Source organism: Ursus arctos, chromosome X, assembly GCF_023065955.2.
Source record: "Ursus arctos isolate Adak ecotype North America chromosome X, UrsArc2.0, whole genome shotgun sequence".
Taxonomy (NCBI): Eukaryota; Metazoa; Chordata; class Mammalia; order Carnivora; family Ursidae; genus Ursus; species Ursus arctos.
This window is the reverse complement of record NC_079873.1, coordinates 45,128,964-45,151,254: the sequence shown is the minus strand read 5'-3', so window position 1 is coordinate 45,151,254 and position 22,291 is coordinate 45,128,964. Positions and strand designations below refer to the sequence as shown.

The 22,291-nt window shown below is 37.0% G+C and overlaps 1 protein-coding gene across 10 annotated transcripts in view; it reads left to right on the top strand.

Annotated features, from left to right (window-relative positions):
• FAM120C (family with sequence similarity 120C) overlaps positions 1–22,291 on the top strand; it is a 120,963-nt gene that overhangs the window by 51,344 nt on the left and 47,328 nt on the right. For 9 of the 10 annotated variants that reach the window (XM_026488659.4, XM_026488660.4, XM_026488665.4 and 6 more), the window contains exons 7-10: positions 127–407; positions 1,113–1,389; positions 2,032–2,203; positions 16,768–17,017. In XM_026488659.4, coding sequence (XP_026344444.2) covers positions 127–407; positions 1,113–1,389; positions 2,032–2,203; positions 16,768–17,017 — 980 coding nt within the window. Of the gene's footprint in view, positions 1–126; positions 408–1,112; positions 1,390–2,031; positions 2,204–2,495; positions 2,739–16,767; positions 17,018–22,291 lie in introns of those variants that run through there. The other variant, XR_006408418.3, reaches the window with a different exon arrangement.

Here is a 22,291-nt window from a genome sequence, read left to right as displayed (position 1 = left end):
TAGGTTCTTTGTATCCCAACAACAATCCCTGCTACTGGCATTATCCACTGTGTCACAACTTCTGAGGGAACCATTTTAGAGCCTGTTCAAATGTTAAATAGCTTTTCTGTCTGTTTTATCCTTTAGTTTTCTCACCATGTGCCCCAGAAAATGAAATATCCACCACCATTCCCAGTGGGACACAACTCCTCTCTTTTCTTCTCTCCCCATGCTTTGGGGGAATCCCATGCTTTTTCTGAGGATCCCATGCTGCAGGACAGCCCCTTTGCCAATTGGGCTGTCTCTTATGACTCCTCTGCATCCCAGTTTCCCAATTACCTGACTTCCAAAGCTTCACCTCCTTTGGGACCAGACTCTTCTCACTCCTCTTCCTCTGATGGTGATGAACCAAATGGAACCAGCTCTGAGTAAGTATCTGAATAGGCACTTAAGGCAACAGACTTCTGGAGTATCTGTAATTTTTTTTTTTTTTTTTTTTGCTGGTAACCTGGGTTTGATGTGGGGAAGTATATATTTCTGGATGTTCTCTATGGCTCTTTATTCTTAAATGAAGTAGAAAAACCCTATGTTTGACTACTTCATACTCATATTGACTCTGTACAGGTGGTAATTTTCAGATACCAGGCCCCTGAAGTAAAAGGAAGCATAGCAGCTGGTTAGGTAAGCCCTAAGGAAGCTATATTTCATGGCTGTCATTTCTCGATTTTTGAGAGGGATGGATTGAATGTAGAAAAAAATGAAAAGACTTTATAGAGTTGAAGTATTAGAACAGTTGAGTAAGCAGTTATATTGCTTAAGACAGGGTTCTGAGGATTAAAACAGTGGTATTTTATACTAGCTTATTTGTTCTTAGATTATTTCTCCAAGAAGATTCTTCCTGGGAAACAGAGCTACTTTGAGGTTTCAATTGTAATCAGTTTCTTAGAACATAAGCTGACTCTAGACATGGCCTCTTACAAGGTGTGGAGGAAATGTATGAGGTCCAATACTAACTTAGTGTCTTGACTTCCAGAGGGTTTGTAAGAATCCTTAGGATCAGAATAGACATCTTCAGTTGGAATATCTTTATCAACGTCCTCTATCTCTTCTACATGGTCTTTTGAAATTTTTAGTCACATCACAGAAACACTTCAGCAGCAGCAGCCTGGATGGGAGGATCCAAATGGTGACAGAGGGTCCTGGGTACAGCCCATTGATGCTGGAGTTGCAGATACCAACCTGGGTGATGGAGAGCCCCACATCCCATCCCTGCTGTCTATGTCTACAAGGAACCATATGGACATCACCATTCCACCCTTACCTCCAGTAGCTCCCGAAGTCTTGCGGGTTGCTGAACACAGACACCGAAGGGGTCTTATGTACCCATATATCTATCATGTCCTCACTAAGGTAAGAGAGCACATCAGCACCTACCTCCCTGCTTTTAACATTGTACTTCATAATTCCTAGAACCATAAGTTACCAGAGAAAATTCTAATTGGTATATGAAGGGAGGTAAAAGGAAACCAAGTATGCTGGGACCCCTCAGTGTATTAGTGGTCTCAGGTGAAGTGACACCAGCAGGAGAGGGAACTTTATAATAAATGAGGCCCCAAGAAGAGAACTGTAATTGTGAGATTTCAAAGATCATGCTCCATGTTGGTAGACTGTGGTCTAGGGCTGGACACAGTTTAAGAAGAGGCTTTATGCCCTTGTTCTTTACCTCTTCCTCTACTTCTACAGAGCTGTTCCCTTCCTCCCGTCTTACCATACAACTCTATCCCCCAGCAAAATATCTAAGGTGTGACTTTCCCCCATTTAGTCAGCTATAGTCAGTCATAGCAGAGACTCTAAAAATGGAGCATAGCTTTTAAGCTGCCTATGGTCATCTGGGCTTATTACAGCTTCTTTTTATTCTGAAACTGTTAATAACAAGTAGAAAATTTGGTACCATGGCTACAGAGGCTATAGTTCATTACTGATTCTTCTCAGCTCAATTCCAAACCTTGAGGTAACTCATTTTGTTCTTTCTCCTGGATGATTTTTTGTTAGGGTGAGATTAAGATCCCCGTATGTATTGAGGATGAGTGTAACATGGAGTTGCCTCCAGCTGCTCTCCTGTTCCGGTCAGCACGTCAATATGTTTATGGGGTCCTTTTCAGTCTGGCAGAAACACAGCGGAAAATGGAACGCCTGGCCATACGGCGGCGGCTACCTGTGGAAGGTAAGTTTCATTCTAGCTTCAATAGCTCTCTCAAAGCTTGGTGTGGAACAAAAATGTCTGTGCAAGCACATCATACTTTTGGCTATGGAGCAGTCTTTGAGAAAATACATAATTTTCCAGAATATATATTGGTATGGGAAATGCATTAACTTGAGCCTCAGCTTTAATCATTAAGCATTCAGAGTAACTACTACTTGTATGTAAGAATCATGATAGACTTTGGGAATGTAGAGGTATATCTAACATAGTTTTTCCTCCTTAGTAAGGTCTTGTTTTGGATTTGATCCCGTAGAGAGTTGGAGCCATTGAGATGTTTTAAGCTGCAGAGTGACATGGTCAAATTAGTGTGTTCAAAAGAACCCTCTAGATTTCTGCTTCTGGGAAGATGGAGTACATATACTTTTCCTTATTCCTCCTGCTAAATACAACTAAAAGCCCAGGACATTATATATATAACAAGCACAAGACATTCTAAAAGGTGAAGAGAAGAAGGCAGACTGGCTAAGGACTTTGGGATCCAAGGAATAATGCAGTGGTGAGTTCCCTGGGTTTTCTTATTGCTGCATATATGCTAGACTAGGTGTGGGACAAGCTGGCAGCCCAGAAATCCCCAACAAGAACAGACCAGTAAAAGCCCCAAGAAATGCCTCCTCACTCTAGTCAAAGGACCCAAAAGAAACAACCTAGCAACACAGAGAATTTTTAGATAATAACCACTCTATTCTAGTCAAATACCACAGAAAAACTGCAGCCCACCCTCACCCCTACTAGCAAAGGCCAGATAAATAACCTGGACTTCTATCCTTGCCCAATTGTAACAAGGGAGAAAGGGGAGCTGAGTGGGGAGCCAGGACTTTCACTCCCACTTGGCAGTGATGAGACAGCATCCCCCTTCACTCACCAGAGTGGTGTCAGAAAATACCTGCTAAAACACAAGATTAAAATAAGATCCTTCTAAAATATTAAAGATCCTTTTAAAAGATTGAAATAGAGTCTTTTAAAATAATATCCCAAATGTCCAGGTTTCAATTGAAAATCCTTCATCATACTAAGAACCAGAAAGATTTCAAACTGAGATCTCAAACCAAGGAAAGAAAGTCAATAGGTGCCATCATTGAGATGACACAGATGTTTGAATTACCTAACGGATTTCAAAGCACCCATTATAAAAATGCTTTGACAAAGAATTTTGAACATGCATGATACAAATTAAAAATAGAAAGTCTTAGCAAAGAAATAAAAGAAGAAATGGAGGGGAAAAAAAGAAGATAGAAGAAATGGAAATTAAGAACTAAAAAATACAATAACAAATAAAATACTCAATAGATGGGTTAAATAGCAAATGGGAGGCAACAGAAGAAATAATCAGTGAATATGGAGACAAAACAGTAGAAATTACCTAATCTGAATAATAGAAAATAGGCTGAAAAAATGGACAGGGATCAGTGAAACTAGAACAAAAGATCTAGTATTTGTGTCATCACAGTTCTAGGAGAGGAGGAAGAGGGTGGACTGCAGATGTATTCAAGTAAATAATGGCTGGAGTATTATCAAATTTGGGGAAAAACAAGCCCAAGATTCAGGAAGCTGAGTGAATTATTAACAGTATAAACCCAAAGAAATCCATGTGAAGATATATATTGTGGTTAAACCTTTGAAAGCTAAAGGCAGAAAAAATAATGAAAGCAGCCAGAGGAAAGCAATGCTTTACCTACTGTGGCAAAATAATATGAATAACAGCTGATCTCTCATCAGAAGCCAGAGTCCAGAAGGAAGTTGCACAACATTTTCAAGGGCCAAAAGAAAAGAAATGTCAAGTTAGAATTCTATATCAAACAAAAACATACTCCAGGAATGAAGGGGAAATCAACATATTCTCAGATGAAGAAAAACTAGGATAAATTTTCACAAGCAGAGCTACAGCAAAAGAAGGGCTAAAGGTATTCCTCTACACAAAAAGGAAATGATAAAAGGAGGAATCTTGGGAGGAGCTTGGGAAGATGGCAGAGTAGGAGGACCCTGAGCTCATCCAGTCCTACATTTAGAACTAGGTATCGTCCACATCCAAGTCAATAAACTGGAGAGCCATCTGAAGACTGGCAGAACAAACTCCACAAACAGTAGACAGAGCTGTTCATACTTATTTTTGAGTATGTTGGGGGACTTCTGAAACAAGGGAGCTGGCAGGTGCCATTTTCCATCCCCAGCTGTCAGCATAAGCACAGAGACACGGGCTATAGGTGGGGCTGCACAGACACTTGGCACCTAACTCATTAGCAGTGCTCCATGTGCACGAATTCTCCTGAGGACTTACCCAGTCCAAGCCTGCTGGCTTTGGCCCTGGGCTCAGGGCAATTTTTAAAAAAGATTTATTTATTTTAAATCTTAAAAAAAAAAAAAGGGATGCCTGGGTGGCTCAGTTGGTTAAGCATCTACCTTCAGCTCAGGTCATGAGCCCACAGTCCTGGGATCAAGTACCGTGTCAGGCTCCCTGTTCTGTGGGGAGCCTGTTTCTCCCTCTGCCTCTGTCTCTCATGAATAAATAAATAAAATATTTTTTTTTAAAAAGATTTTTAAAAAATCTTTTTAAAATCAAAGGGAGAGGGAAAGAGAATCCCAAGCAGATTATGTGCTGAGCACAGAGTCTGATGCGGGGCTGGATCCCACCACCTGAGCTGAAATCAAGAGTTGGGGCACATGGGTGGCTCAGTTGGTTAAGCATCTGCCATCAGTTGAGGTCATGATCCCAGGGTCCTGGAATCGAGCCCCACGTCAGCCTTTCTGTTCGACAGGGAGCCTTCTTCTCCCTCTCCCTCTGCCTGCCTCTCCCCTTGCTTGTGCTCTCTCTGTGTGTCAAATGAATAAATACAATCATTAAAAAAAAAAAAAGAATTGGACGCTTAACCAACGACACCACCCAGACACCCCAGGGCAAATTTTGTTAAAGCTAAGCAGGTGCCCCACCTAGCCACCAGGTGCACACCTGCCACTGAGCACCATGCATGTCTGTCACACTGTGCTTAGCTGTGCTCCCCCTAGCCACCCTTGTGTGGTCCCCAAGATGCATGCCCCCAGCTGCCAGCATGCATCACACTGAGCAGCGATCTTCCAGGCACCTTTGTGGATGTACCCAGCCAAGCACCCAAAGGTACCATCTCCTACCATGCCCAGCTGTGTACCCCTAGATGCTCTTGTGTGCCTCTAGCCACTGTACCACTAAAGAAGATCTGGCATAGGACTAGTGGCCCAGTGCACATTTTGCTAATGCAACTGCCCTGTTCGCATTCCCTGGTGGGCATGCCCCACTCCCCCAGAGCTAGCCTGCCTGGGTCCCACTACAACCATAGAGAGCAAGCACAACCCACAACAGCCAGAGAGTCAGTGCCGATGACTACATGGAAAGGAAAAGGGACTCATAAACAACAGAAGGGCATAAGAAACATACGTAGGATACTCTCCTGAAGTGCCAGGCTCTGGTGAACAGGGGATTAACACTCCAGGACCTCTTCTTCATAAAGTCACTACTTTCAAGAGCAGAAGTTGCAACTGACTTTCTTAACACAGAGAAATCGACACAGAGAGGCAGACAAAATGAGAAAACAGAGAAATTTATCCCAAATTAAAGAAAGGCTAAGGCCACAGCCAGAGATCTAAGCAAAACAGATCAAAGTTACATGCTGGATAAAGACATTAAAGCAGTGATCATAAGCATACTCGCTGGACTTGAGAAAAGAGTGGAAGACATGATTGAGACCTTTAACACACAGATAGGGAATAACATAGCAAAGATAAAGGGCACAATAAATGACATGAGAAATACACTTGATGGAATGAACAGCAGGATAGAAGAAGCAGAGGAACATGTATGGAAACAAATGAAAATGAATTAGTTATTTAGGAGACAGAGTAATGGAAAGTAATCAAGCTGAATAAAGAAGAAAGAAAAGAATTATGCAAAATGAGAATAGACTTAGGGAACTCATTGACTCTATTAAACGTAATAGCTTTTATATTACAGGAGTCTCAGAAGAGAGAGAAAGGTGGTGAGAAAATTTATTTGAAGAAATAATAGCTGAAAACTTCCCTAAACTGGGGAAGGAAACAGATACTCAGGTACAGGAGGCACAGAGAAACCTCAACAGAATCAACAAAAGTTGACCAACAGCAAGACATACTGTAATTAAATTTATAAAATATAGTGATAAGGAAAAAATTCTAAAAGTAAGATAAAACAAGTCATTAACTTACAAGGGAAAAGTCATAAGGCTAGCAGGAGATTTTGCAACAGAAACTTTGCAAGCCAAAAGGGAATGGCATGATGTATTCAGAGCTGAATGGGAGAAATCAGCAGCCAAGAATACTCTATCCAGCAAGGCTATCCTTCAGAATAGAAGGAGACATAAAGAGTTCCCCAGACAAATAAACCTAAAGGAGTTCATGACCACTAAGCCAGCCCTACAAGAAATATTAAAAGGGGCACTTTGAGTGGAAAGGAGAGACCAAAAGTGACAGTATAGAACTAGGAAACACAAAAACAGTAAAAATGAATATTTCTGTAAAAAAAATCAGTCAAGGAACTCACAAAAAGGGATATACAATATAATAACATACCTAAAATGTGGGAAGGAAAGGAGAAAATATTTCAAACATAAACGACCATCAACTTAATATAGACTACTTTATGCAGAAGAGGTTATATACAAATCTAATGGTAACCATATATCAAAACCACTAATAAATATGGACAAAATTAAGAGAAAGAAATCAAATATAGCACTAAAGAAAATCAGCAAAACATGAAAGACAGGAAAGAATCAGAGAAAATCTTCAAAAACACCCAGAAAATGTGTAATAAAATGGCAATAAAAACATATCTATTAATAATTACTTTGAATGTAAGTGGAATAAATGTTCCAATCAAAAGACATAGGCAGATGGATTTAAAAAAAAACAAGACCCATCTGTATGCTACCTACAAGAGACACATTTTAGACCTAAAGACATTCAAAATGAGAGGATGGAGAAACATCTATCATTCAAATAGCTGTTAAAACAAAGCCAGAATAGCAATACTTATATCAGGAAAAGTAGACATTAAAAGAAAGACTGTAACAAGGGACAAAGGCGGGCACTATATAATAATAAAGGGGATAGTCCAACAGAAAGATACAACAATTGGGGCGCCTGGGTAGCGCAGTCATTAGGCGTCTGCCTTCGGCTCAGGGCGTGATCCCGGCGTTCCGGGATCGAGTCCCACATCGGGCTCCTCCGCTGGGAGCCTGCTTCTTCCTCTCCCACTCCCCCTGCTTGTGTTCCCTCTCTCGCTGGCTGTCTATGTCTGTCAAATAACTAAAAAATCTTTAAAAAAAAGATACAACAATTGTTAATATTTAGGCACCTAAGAGCACCTAAATACATAAAACAGTTAATAACAAACATAAAGGAACTAATTGATAATAATACAATAATAGTAGTGGACTTTAACATGCCAGTTATGTCAATGGATAGATCATCTAAACAGAACATCAACAAGGAAAGCAATGGCTTTGAATGACAAACTGGAACAGATGAATTTAAAAGATGTATTCAACCATTCCATCCTAAAACAACAGAATAGACATTCTTTTCAAGAGCAAAAGGAACATTCTCCAGAAAGGATCACATATTAGGCCACAATACAAGTCTCAAAAAGTTCAAGAAGATAAAAATCATACCTTGCATATTTTCTGACCACAACGCTATGAAACTAGAAGTCAACCATAAAAAAAAAATCTGGAAAGATTATAAATACATGGAGGTTAAATAACATGCTACTAAACAATGATAGGCTCAACCAGGAAATCAAAGAAGAAACAAAATGTACATGGAAAAAAGTGAAAATGAAAACACAATGGTCCAAAACCTCTGGTATGCAGCAAAGCAATACTAAGAGGCAAGTTTTTATCAATACAGGTCTACCTCAAAAAACAAGAAAAATCTCAAATAAACAACCTAACCTTACACCTAAAGGATCTAGAAAAGTCAAAAAAAACAAAACCTAAAACTAGCAGAAGGAAAGAAATAATAAACACTAGAGCAGAAATAAATGATATACAAAGTAAAAAACAAAAGAACCAATCAATGAAACCAGGAGCTTGTTCCTTGCAAAAAAATCAATAAAATTGATAAACCTCTAGCTAGACTTTGAATAAAAAAGAGGAGGGATTCAATTAAATAAGATCACAAATGAGAGAGGAGAAATAACAACCAATACCACAGATATACATACAATCATAAGAAAATATTATGAAAAACTATATGCAACAAATTGGACAACCTAGAAGAAATGGGTAAATTCTTAGAAACATATAAAAAACAGAAACAGGAAGAAATAGGAAATTTGAACAAACCAATAACCAGCAAAGAAATTGAGTCAGTAATGGAAAACTCCCAACAAACAAAAGTCCTGGACCAGGTGGCTTCATAGGCAAATTCTACCAAACACTTAAAGAAGAGTTAATACCTATTCTTCTCAAACTATTCCAAAAAAATAGAAAAGGAAAGAAAATTTCCAAATTCATTCTATGAGTCCAGCATTACCCTGATACCAAAACCAGTTAAAGACACCACTAGAAAACAGAACTACAGACCAATATCTCTCACGAATATAGATATAAAAATCCTCAACAAAATACTGGCACACCAAGTCCAGCAATACATTAAAAAAAATCATTCACCATGATCGAGGGATTTATTTCTTCGTTGCAGGTGTGGTTTAATATTCACAAGTCAATCAACAGGATACATCACATCAGTAGGAGAAAGGACAATCACCACGTGATCATTTCTATAGATGCTGAAGAAGCATTTAACAAAGTATAACATTTGTTTATGATAAAAACCCTCAACAAAAATAGGTTTAGAGGAAACACACCTCAGTATAATGAAGGGCATCTATGGAAAACCCACAAGAAACATCATCCTTAATAGGCATGAACTGATAGCTTTTCCCCCAAGGTCAATAACAAGACAAGAATGTCCACTCTCACCACTTTTATTTAACATAGTACTGGAAGTTCTAGCCACGGCAATCAGAAAACAAAAAGAAAGAAAAGGAATCCAGATCGGTAAGGAAGAAGTAAAACTCTATTTGTAGATGACATGATACTATACATAGGAAAACATAAAGACCACCCAAAAACTGCTAGAACTGATAAAGAAATTGAGTAAAGTTGCAGGAATCAAAATCAATGTATAGAAATCTTTTGCATTTCTATACACCAATAGTGAAGCAGCAGAAAGAGAAATTTTAAAAATTCCATTTGTAATTGCACCCAAAATAATGATATATAAGAATAAAGTTAACCAAAGAGGTGAAAGATCTTTGCTCTCAAAACTATAAAACACTGATGAATGAAATTGAAGATGTCATACAGAAATGGAAAGACATTCCATGCTCCTGGATTGAAAGAACAAATATTGTTAAAATGTCTGTACTACCCAAAGCAATCTACACATTTAATGTAATCCCTATCCAAATACAACAGCACTTTTCACACAGCTGGAACAAACAATCCTAAAATGTGTATGGAACCACCAAAGAACCCAAATAGCCAAAGCGACCTTAAAAAAGAAAACCAAAGCTGGAGGCATCACAATTCTGGACTTCAAGTTATATTACAAAGCTGTAGCAAATCAAAATAGTATGGTACTGGCACAAAAATAGACACATGGATCAATGGAACAGAACAGAAAATGCAAAAGTAAACCCACAATTATGTGGTCAGTTAGTCTTCGACAGAGGAGGAAAGAATATCCAGCAACAAATGCTGCTGGGAAAACTGGACAGCAACATTCAAAAGAATGAAACTGGGCCACTTACTGCATACACAAAATAAATTCAAAATGGATTAAAGACCTAAATGTGAGACCCGAAGTCATAAAAATCCTAGAAGAGAACACAGGCAGCAGCTTCTTTGACATTAGCTGTAGTAACTTTTTTCTAGATAGGTTTCCTGAGGCAAGGGAAACAAAAGCAAAAATAAACTATCAGGACTACATCAACATAAAAAGTTTCTGCACCACAAAGGAAACAATCAAGAAAACTAAAAGGCAACCTCCAGGATGGGAGAAGATATTTGCAAATGACATATCCACTAAAAGGCTAACATCTAAACTATATAAAGGACTTACAAAACTCAAAACCCAAAAAACAAATAACCCAATTTAAAAAATGGGCAAAAGACATGAACAAACATTTCTCCAAAGAAGATGTCTAGATAGCCAACAGGTACATGAAAAGGTGCTCAGCATCACTCATCATCAGGGAAATGCATATCAAAACTATAATGACATAACCTCACACCTGTCAGAATGGCTAAAATCAAAAACACAAGAAACAACAGGTGTTGGCGAGGATGTAGAGAAAGGGGAATCCTCTTGCAGTGTTGGTGAGGATGCAAAGTTGTACAGTCACTGTGCAAAACAGTATGGAGGTTCCTCAGAAATTTAAGACGAGCTACTTTTTGATCCAGTAATTGCACTACTGGGTATTTACCCAAATACAGAGACACTAATTCAAAGGGATACATGTACATGTTTATAGCCGTATTATTTATAATAGCCACGATATGGAAGCAGCCCAAGTATCCATCAGTCAATGGATGGATAAAGATGTGGTGTGTGTATGGAATATAATGGAATATTGTATTGGAATATATAATGGAATATTATGAAGCCCTAATAACAAAATCTTGCCATTTGCAACAATATTGGTGAAGCTAGAGGGTATAGGCTAAGCAAAAAAGTCAGAGAGAGACAAATACCATATGATTTCACTCAAATGTGGAATTTAAGAAACAAAACAAGCAAAGGAAAAAAATGAGAGAGATAGTCAAATCAAGAAACAGACTTTTATTTTTTTTAATGTTTTTTTATTACATTATGTTAGTCACCATACAGTACATCCCTGGTTTCTGATGCAAGGTTCGATGATTCATTAGTTGCGTATAACACCCAGTGCACCATGCAATATGTGCCCTCCTTACTACCCATCACCAGCCTATCCCATTCCCCCACCCCTCCCCTCTGAAGCCCTCAGTTTGAATAAACAGACTTTTAATCATGATTATCAGAGGGGAGGGAGTAGGGGGATGGGGAAGGAAATTAAGGAGTACACATGTCATGATGAGCTCACCGTGATGTATGGAAGTGTTGAATCGCTGTGTTGTACCCCTGAAACTAGCACTGTATGTTAACTAACTAGAATTAAAGTAGAGACTTAAAGAAGGAATCTTGAAACAGGAAGGAAGGAAAGACAATGGAGAGAACAAATATGTAGGTAAAAACAGTAGACTTTGCTTTTCTTGAGTTTTCTAAATTATGTTTCACAGTTGAAACAAAAGTTTCACTGCTTAATTTGGTTCTCAGTGTCTATAGGGAAAATATGTGAGACAATTCTAAGTGGGGAAGATTAAAGGGATGTAACCAGTGAGGTTTCTATACTTGAACCGGTAAAATATCAACACCAGTAGACTGTGGTAACTTATGTTTACGTCATCCAATGCCAAGAAAATGCACTAGGAAAGGTGTACACAGAAATACTCAAAAACACTATAGATAAATCAGCATGGAATTCTAAAATAAGTTCATGTAATCTATAAGAAGGGAAGAGGAAGAAAGCAGAGATACGAAAAACAGAACAAACCAAAAAAAAAAAAAAAGATGTAAGCCCTAACATATCGATAATTACATTAAATGTAGTGGTCTGGTTACACCAATTAAAAAACAGTCATTGACAGGATAAAAATCGTGACCTAATTATATGTTGTCTCCAAAAATTCACTTCAGATATAAATGATATGTATGTTGAAAGTAGAATGATGGAAAATTATATACCATGAAAACATTAATCAAAAGAAATTAGGGATGGCTGTATTAATACCACATAAAGTAGACTTCAGAGCAAAGCAAATTGCCAGGTAGAGAGAGGGATATTATATACTGGTAAAAGCATCAATATACCAAGAAGACTAGCAATCTTAAATGTGTATCACCAAACCACAGAGCCACAAAATATGTGATGCAACGACTGAGAAAACTTAGAAAGAGGCAAATCCACAACTATAATCAGAGACTTCAACTCCCCTTTCAATAATGAGTAGAACAACCAGACAGAAAATCATCAGGAATATAGAACTCAATAATACCATCAATGAATAGGATCTAATTGACTCTTAATAGAACATGCAACAAGAGCAAAATATATGTTCTTTTCACATGCCCACAGAACATATACCATGATAGATCATATCCTGGACCATAAAACAAACTCAATAAATTTAAGAGAATTAAAATTATACAGAGTATATTCTCAGACCACTATGGAATCAAACTAGAAATCAACAACAGAAAGATAATAGGAAAATCTACAAATACTTGGAAAGTAACAGAGCACTTTTATACAATCCATGGGTCAAAGAGCAAGTCTCAAGAGAAAGAAATATATGGAACTAAATGAAAAATAAAATACAGTATATTAGAATCTGTGGTATGGAGCTGAGTTGCTGAGAAGGAAATTCATAGTATTAAATGCTCAAATTAGAAAAGGGGAAACATTTCTAATCTGTCATCTGAATTTTCACCTCAAGAAACAATAAGAGGAGAAAGCTAAACCTGCAGCAAACCAAAGTGAAGAATTAATAATAAAGAGCAAAAATCAGTGAAATTGAAAACAGAAAAATAACAGAGAGTAATTAGTGAAACAAAAACCTTGTTCTTTGAAAAGAACAATAAAATTGACAAACTTCTAGAAAGTCTGCAAAGAAGAAAATAGGCAATACACAAATTACTAATTTCAAGAATGAGGCAGGGAGTAACACCGTAGTACCTACAGATATCCAAAGGATTATATGGGAATACTGTAAACAACTCTACACATAAATTTGACAAATTAAACAAAATGGGTCAATTTCTCAAAATTACAAACTACCACAACACACCTAATATGAAATAGATAATTTGAATAGCCCTGTAAATATTAATAAAATTTAAATTTTCCCAAAAAAGAAATCTAACCAAATTGGTTTCACTGGAGAATTCTACCAAATTTCTTGCAAATTATTTTCAAATGCCTATGTTGTACAACTGAAACTAATTTAACATTGTGTGTCAATTATATTTCAATAACACATTTAAAAAATTTTAATGTATCTCTCCACCCAACATGGGTCTCGAACTCATGACCCTGTGGTCAAGACTAGGGTGCTCTACTGACTGAGCCAGCCAGGCACCCCTCAATAATAGTTTTTTTAAAAAAGAATACATAGAGTCTCTCTCATAAATCTTTTAATTTCCAACAGTGCTTTACACAGTCAGGCACTTATTGTGGACAATAAATCTTTAAATTAAAAAAAAGAATTGCTACACAAATCTGTTTCAGAAAATAGGAGAGAACACTTCCCAATTCACTCTATGAAGCCATTATTACCCCAATACTAAAACCAGATAAAGACAGTATATAAAAACAGTACTTCAGACCAATATCCTTCATCAATATAGATGTAAAAGTTCTTAACAAGATATCATCAGTAGAATTCAACAATATATAAAAAGAATTACACACCACTGCCCAGTAGGGTTTATTCCATCTTCCAAGACTGGTCCAATATTTGAAAAATCAGTCTATGTAATCTACCATATAAACAGGATAAAAAAGAAAAATAATATGGTCATCTCCATGGATGCAGAAAAATATGTAACAGAATTCAACAGTTCATGATAAAAAAAAAAAAACCTCTCAGAAAACTAAAAATAGAGAATTCCTTCAACTTGATAAAGAACATCTACAAAAACCTTACAGCTAACATAATACTTCATGGTAAAAGATTGAATGTATTTCTCCAAAAACCGGGAGCAATGCTAGCTATGCCCTCACTGCTGCTCTTCAGCATAGTATTGGAACTTCTAGCCAGCATAGAAAGGCAAAAAAATGATATAGAAGACATACAGATGAGAAAGGAAGATATAAAACTGTCCCTAGTTGTAGATGACAGAGTCTCTGTAGAAAATCACAATCTACAACAAAATTCCTAGAACTAATAAGTGAGTTCATCTAGGTTGTAGGATACACAATAAATATACAGAAATTAATTATATTGTGTGTCTGTATACTGACAATGAATATGAGGAACCAAAATAAATAAAAAAGCATTTATAATTCCTCCAAAGGAAATGAAATACTTAGGAATAAATTTAACAAAAGATGTTCAAGATCTATATGCTGAAAAGTGTAAAATGCTGATGAAAGAAATCAGTGAAGAAGTGCATCAATGGAGAGACATAGATCTCCATGAATTGGAAGACTCAACATAGTAAACTGTCAATTCTCTTCAAATTGATATGCAGGTTTAACACAATTCCTATCCAAATCCCAGCAGGATTCTTTATAGATATATACAAGATTAGTCTAATATTTATATGAAAAGACAAAGGAACTAGAACAGCTAAAACAATTTTGAAAAGGAATAAGTTGGGAGCAATCACTCTACCTTGATTTAGAAGACTTACTGTGTAGCTACAATAATTAAGACTGTGTGATATAGGTAATGGTATAGACACGTAGAGCAGTGGAACACAATGGGGAACCCATAAATAGCCCCATGCAAGTACAACCAACTGAATTTTGACAAAGCTGCAGAAGTACTTCATTAAAGGAAGGATAGTCCTTTTAACAAATGGTACTAGATGAATTGGACATCCATAGGTGAACAAGTACCACACAGCTAGATTACTGTCTAAAATATATAAAGAACTCTGAAAACAAAGCATTATGAAAACAGTCCAATTAGAAGATCAGCAAAAGAATGCAGACATTTCTTGAAGAAATTATACCTGTTGCAAATAAAGACATGAAAAGATGTTTAACATCATTAGCCATTAAAGAATTGCATATTAAAACCACAGGGAGATATAACTACATACCTATCAGAATGGCTAGAATGAATATGGTGTTAATATCACGTGCTAAATTGGATGCGGAGGAACTAGATCACCCATAAGTTGCTGGTAGGAACATAAAATGGTACCACCACTCTAAAAAATAATTTTTCAGAACTCAAAATAGACTTACCTTGCCACCGAGCACTTAACACTTTGGGGCATTTATCCCAGAGAAATGAAGACTTATTTTCATGTAGTAACTTATAAACAAATATTAATAGTAGATTTTATTCATAATAGCCCCGAACTGGAAACAATACAGATGTCCTTCAAAAGATGAATGGTTAAACTGTGGTACATCCATACCATGGAATACTACTTGGCAAAAAGAGAGATCTATGCAACAACATGGAAGGATCCTAAGGACATTATGCCAAGTGCAAATGCCAATCTCAGAAGGTTGCATACTATATGATTGATTCCATTTATATAACATTCTCAAATTGACAAAATCATAGGGATGGAGAACAGATAAGTGGTTGCCAGGGATTAGGGATGGTGCTGTAGGGTGTTGGGTGTGACCATAAAAAGGGTAGTATAAAGTAGATCTTTGTGGTAATTGAATAGTTCTGTATCTTCTTTGCAGTGGTGGTTATACAAACCTACCTGTGACATAGAACTATACACACAATTATACCAATGTCAACTTCGTAGCTTTGATATTATAATTGTTTTAGAGATAATCTTTGGGGGAAACTGGGTAAAGGATACACAGGACCTCTCTCAACTGTCTTTGCCACTCCCTGTGAATCAATTATTTCAAATTAAAAATTTTGTTGAAAAGAGCACTGTCACAGTTGTGGGGCATGCATCTGTGGTAGACCAGACAGGATGAAGTCAGGGACAGCAGTCTGGAGACTGTTGTCAGGTGAATGGTGATGAGACCTGAACCTATGCAATATTTGTTTTGATGAAGAAAAGGGAACAGATATAAAGGATAGTAACCAGATGTGTAGGAGGGAAGGAGAGTGCAGACTCTGCGATGACTTCCAGGTTTCTATCTTGGGTAATTGAGTAGATGCTAGACGTCTTAAGTGAAAGAGTCCATAGCTTAAAAGCCTGAGGTATACCAGAAGTAGATAGAAGCCATGTTTTTCTCATCTGTTAAACCTTCAAAAATCTAAAAGATGTTGGTTTTTTGAGAATTTTGTGAAATTTTACAAAATCTTTTGGGGTGTCCCATAGAAGCCAGATATTTATATAATTCTTCCTTGGACTTCTTTCCTTGCTAGCCTGGTACATGTACTTAAATGAGTTTCAATGTAATTAACTGTGTGACTTTGAGACTTTATTTCTTCATCTGAAAACTGAGCACTATGTTTTATGATAATATGATACTTTTCTCTCAGGATTAGAGTTCTGAGTTCTGAGAAGTAAATGAGATTTATATTTATATGTAAAGTTCTTAACACGTATCAAGCATCTGATGTTTACTACTCCTGCTGTTACTACTGCTAACAATAAAAATTGTGGTTAACAAAAAATAAAAAGATGTTGAAATGTGACAGATCCTGTCAATTGTGGCCAGTTGTAGAAATGCTCAGACATTCTCTAGAGCCTATTTTTCCTCAATTTCTGTTTTCCAGTTCCTTCAGTGATCCTCAAAGAGTGGTCTGCCTATAAAGGGAAGTCACCTCAAACCCCTGAGCTGGTGTCTGCACTGACATTTCGGGAATGGACTTGCCCAAACCTCAAGAAGCTCTGGCTAGGCAAAGCAGTCGAGGACAAGAACAGAAGGATGCGGGCCTTCCTGGCCTGTATGAAGTCAGATACACCCAGTATGCTCAATCCAGCTAATGTCCCAACCCATCTGCTGCTCATGTGCTGTGTACTCCGGTAAGCTATGTGACAGGAAGGTGGCCAGTTCATTTCTCTTTTACTTTTTTCACATTTCCTTTAAGCTTGTGTTTTTATGGTGTTTGGGGATGGGGAGGTTTTTGTTTTATGCTTAGCTTAGAATTCAGAAACACTGAAATTGATTGCTATGACAGTCTCCTCAGTTCATGACCCTCTGTCATCATCAGTTCACGCATGATCTTTGTGAACTTTTATATTTGGTTTTATATTTGGTTTTTGTCCCCTTCAGACTTGATTCGTGATCTAATTCCCTTCCTTTCCTGTAGTTCCCCACTCTTGGGTATTTGTTGTGTGTCCTTCCAAGTCATTTTCCTTGTATTTATTTAGACATATGTGTATCCTTGCAGAGTCTGTAGTGTTGTTTGTACATGTAGATTTTTTCCCTTTTTTAACATGAAAGGTGCTGTACATCTCATTCTGTTTCTAATTTTTTTCACTCTGTTATTTTTGAGATCTATCCATATTCATACATGGTTCATTCCTCATGACTGCTGGATTATGTTCCATCAAATAGTAATTTCACAGTATTTTAGTTATTGATTTCCAGTTCTTGGGTGTTATAAACAGTGCTGCAGGAAATATCTTCATAGATGTCTTTGTTTCTTTGTGTTCCTGTGTCAGTTTATCTGAAGTATATACTTGGGAGTAGAATTCCTGGATCCTGTAAGATATGCATGTAGGTCTTTCAGTACATATTGACAAGTTGCTCTAGATCAGATCTGTACTAATATATAGTCCTGTGAACAACATGTAAGGGTTTCTCTTTCTTCATAGTATTGCCAGTACTGATATCACATAACTTGTTAATTTTTGCCAGTCCAGTGGGCTTCAAGTAGTATCTTTTTTTAAAGATTTTATTTATTTATTTAGAGAGGGGTGGGGGAAGGATGGAGGGAGAGAGAATCTGAAGCAGACTCTGTGCTGAACGCTTAACCCGACAGGGGGCTGGATCTCACGACCATGAGATCCTGACCTGAGCTAAAACCAAGAGTCAGACGCTTAATGGACTGAGCCACCCAGGCGCCCCTCAAGTAGTATCTTTTATTTTACTTTGCATTTCTTTGACTACAGATGAGTTGAGCTTCTACTTTATACATATTAACTATTTGTTTTCTCATTCTCTGCAGTGCCTATTTATTTTACCTTGCAAGTATTCTTTTAGGTTACTTGTCTTTCTTGCTGATCTCAGAACTTTCTTGTCAAATGTGTGTATATACATACATATATAGCAAGTGTCATTTCTGTATCTGTGTGTGTATATCAAATATATTTTCCAGTCACAGTTTTTTAAAACTATGTACAATATTTTGTTGAACAAAAGTGTTTCATTTTCACCAGCTTTCGTATTGTTATAACTTCATACACACAGAAAAGTTGGAAGAATAGTAAGGTGAATACCCATATGACCACCACTTAGATTCTATAATTAACATTTTACTATACTTACTTTATCCTATATAACTGTCCATTTGTCCATCTCTAGCCAGCCATTTATCCATCCTTCTGGATACATTTCCAAATAAGTTGCAGACATCAGTGTACTTCACCCCTAACCAAGAAATATTTAATTTTGGTTTTGTCACACCCTTCAAACTGTACCTTTGTGGTATGTGCTTTTGAGCTCGTATTTAATAAATTCCTCCCTACCCTTGGGTCATAAAGATACTTTCCTACATTTTTTAATAGTTTTATAATGTTGCCTTCCATGTCAGGTCTTTAATATAGTGGGTATTTTTTCTGTATATTCTGTAAGAAGGGCTCTGATTTTATTTTCTTTAGGTAATAAGCTAGTTTTCCCAACTCCATTTATTAAATGAGTCTTCTTTCCCCATTGATGTATATTACTGCCTTTCTTATGTATCAAGTTCCTATATATTCATGAGTACACTGCTGGATTCATTTTTTTCCATTGCCTGTTTGATCTCTGGCCAGGATCACATTGTTTCAATTATTATAGGTTTTTAATATGCCTTAGTATCAGGTAGGGCAAATCTCCACTCTGTACTTTTCTTGTGTGAGACATGTACTAACTATTTCTGAATCATGTGATCTTTATTCTTCCACATATAATTTAGAATTAGTCCAGTTTCCACAAAAATTAATTTGGGGAGAGTTGACATCTTTATTATGTCAAGTGCTCCCATCCAGAAATCATAGTTTACCTCTCCCTTTATTTAGGTCTCTTCCTTTATGTCTTAGTAGAGTTAGTTTTTTTTTACGTAGAGGTCTTCTGTGTTTTAAAGTCCTAGGTACTTGATATATATTGTAGTGATTATGGATGTCATTCTGTTTTCTGTTACACTTTCTCATTGTTTATTTGCTGATGTGGAGGAAGTAAATTTTTGTGCAGAGAAGAAGTCAGTCTCAACAAGTCATTAGAGGGCTACAGAGCACTGACCTTTGAAATTGGACAGACCTTAGTTTGAATTCTGGGACTTTACAGCTTGGATAAGTCACTTTAACCTTTTAGAGCATCCACTCCCTTACCATAAATGGGTATAATTACTATTTCTCAGAGCTGTTTGAAGATTCAGGTAATGCATGTAGGGACCCTATCACATTATAGATGCTTAATATTTGTTAATTTTCTAACTGCCTTGCGATTAAAATTGGTGACTTAAGAAGTCTTCCCAATAAGAATAATGACAGGATTCATTCCTCCAAGCTTCTAACCTGTTTCTGGGCCACAGCCCTGCAATGTCCCATATTAACTCTGGAATTACCGTGTTTTGTTTACATTTCTTCTCAGAAGTACAGTAATAGCTCATTTTTCCATATGTTTGATCCCCTGGATTTTTGGAAACACTTCCAGGAGCATGAAAATAAAAATGGCTTATGAGTAGCTATAATAGCTATCACAAAGACTAGGCTCTAATAATCTAATATGTTCTATATGCTTTCCCTGAAGAAAAACCCCTTAGCCTCCTGCTCAACCTATCTATTCTTAATTTAGACACCTTTCTGACAATTTGGCTATCTGATTTTCCAGTGTACAACAGATTAGAAGCAGCAAATAAGGGAGGTGAGACAAGGAGTAGGACCTATTCTTAGAACCAGCCCCAGTGACAGCAATGATAAGTGGCAGCTTAAAAGCTGCCTAAAATCAGGGAAATAGATATAAAGATTGCTTTTAAAAAGACCTAAGAACCCATGTAGTATAGAGGGAAACTGCCCTGTATAAACCAGTAACCCATATAAGTTCATTAATAAAGCACAAGGCAATAATCAGCATTCATAAAATCATTAAGAACAGGTTCTATAATATTACATGTTATGTACCAGGCAATGTGCTAAGTCAGCCCTTTGTGTACAATGCTACTAATCCTCATAACAGTGCTAAAATGTAAATATTATTTATCCCCATTTATAGATGAGGGAACAAAGGCTCAAAGAGAAGTGACTTGCAAAGGTTACATAGCTAGTAATGGGTAGTGTTAAGAGTTTAAACCCAAGGGGCGCCTGGGTGGCGCAGTTGTTAAGCATCTGCCTTCGGCTCAGGGCATGATCCCGGCGTTATGGGATCGAGCCCCACATCAGGCTTCTCTGCTAGGAGCCTGCTTCTTCCTCTCCCACTCCCCCTGCTTGTGTTCCCTCTCTCGCTTGCTGTCTCTCTCTGTTAAATAAATAAAATCTTTAAAAAAAAAAAAGAGTTTAAACCCAAGTCTCTCCAACTCTCCAATTCCCAATTTGTCTTTAAAAGACAAAATGGTAGAAAAATACAATCTTAAAAATTAATATAAAATCTGGTTGGAAATTTAAAATTCACCTTTAAATGAAGATTAACTTATCCTAAATACTGCATTGCTCAGCAATGTCAGGTAAAGACTGGGTAGCAGTGTTGAACCGTGGCCTAATTGGGTACTAGGAGTCTAGTACTAGGTAGGGTACTAGCTTCTGCTAACTATAGGTATAAGGTACCTCTCATGGAAGTAAAGTAATGCTGGGGAAGTTGTGACTAAAAGTTAATGTTGATGCAGCTCTTGGACAATTGGCCTAGAGAGATGAGAGTCTACAAGAAAGGTTGGTATAGTTTGAGGAAGACATAACCTTTACACATATAATAGTCACCACCTAGGAGAAAAGGATGTTAAGGAACTCTGTCAGGCTTCCGGGGGTGGGGTGCAGTGCTTTTGAATGTGGAGAGGCATGTAACAAGGCCCTGTCATTTGTAGCAAGGTTTCATTCAAATCTCAACAGTTTTCCAGAAACAGAACGTGAAATTGGACAAGGTCATACGTCTAGATTCATGGGTAAAGTTGAATCTTTTCTGACAAATAATTCTGTTAAGAAGCAATGGATTTGTTATCAGCTGTAATAGGACATTTGAGTTAACCATGTGCCATCCTGATATGGAAAAAGTGAAGATAAATAAGAACTAGTTTTTGTCCACTTGACAGAATAATTCTAAAGTTTATTGGGAGAAACAAATGAATAAGAATAGCTTGGGATTACAAAAAAAGAGCAGTCTTGGCTCAAACAAACAAAAAAACCAAAATGTATTATAAATTTATACTAAAATGATGATTAGCTACAATGAGATAACACCTCACACCTGTCAGAATGGCTAAAATCAAAAACACAAGAAACAACAGGTCTTAGAGAGGATGTGGAGAAAAAGGAACCCTCGTGCACTGTTGGTGGGCATGCAAACTGGTGTGGCCACTATGGAAGACAGTATGGACAATATTCAAAAAATTAAAAATAGAACTACCATATGATCGAATAATCACACTACTAGGTATTGACCTGAAGAATACAAAACACTAATTCAAAGTAATATATGCACCACAGTGATTATTGCAGCATTATTTACAATAGCCAGATTAGGGAAGTAGCCCAAGTGTCCATCAATAGATGAATGGATAAAGGTGTGGTATTTATATACAATAAAGTATTATTTTGTCAGAAAAAAAGGAAAGAAGTCTTGACATTTGCAGCATCCTGGATGGAGCTAGAGAGTATAATCCTAAATGAAATAACTTAGAGAAAGACCAATACTATACGATTTCACTCATGTATGGAATTTTAAAAACAAAACAAAAAGGAACAAACCCCAAACAGTCTCTTAACTATAGGGAACAGACGGTTACCAGAGGGGGGAGGGTGGTGAGGGGATGGGTGAAATAGGTGAAGAGGATTAATAATAGTACACTTACCTTGATGAGCAATGAGTAGTAAGTAGAATTGTTAAATCACTATATTGTACACCTGAAACTAATTTGACACTATATTAGCTATGCTGGAATTAGAATT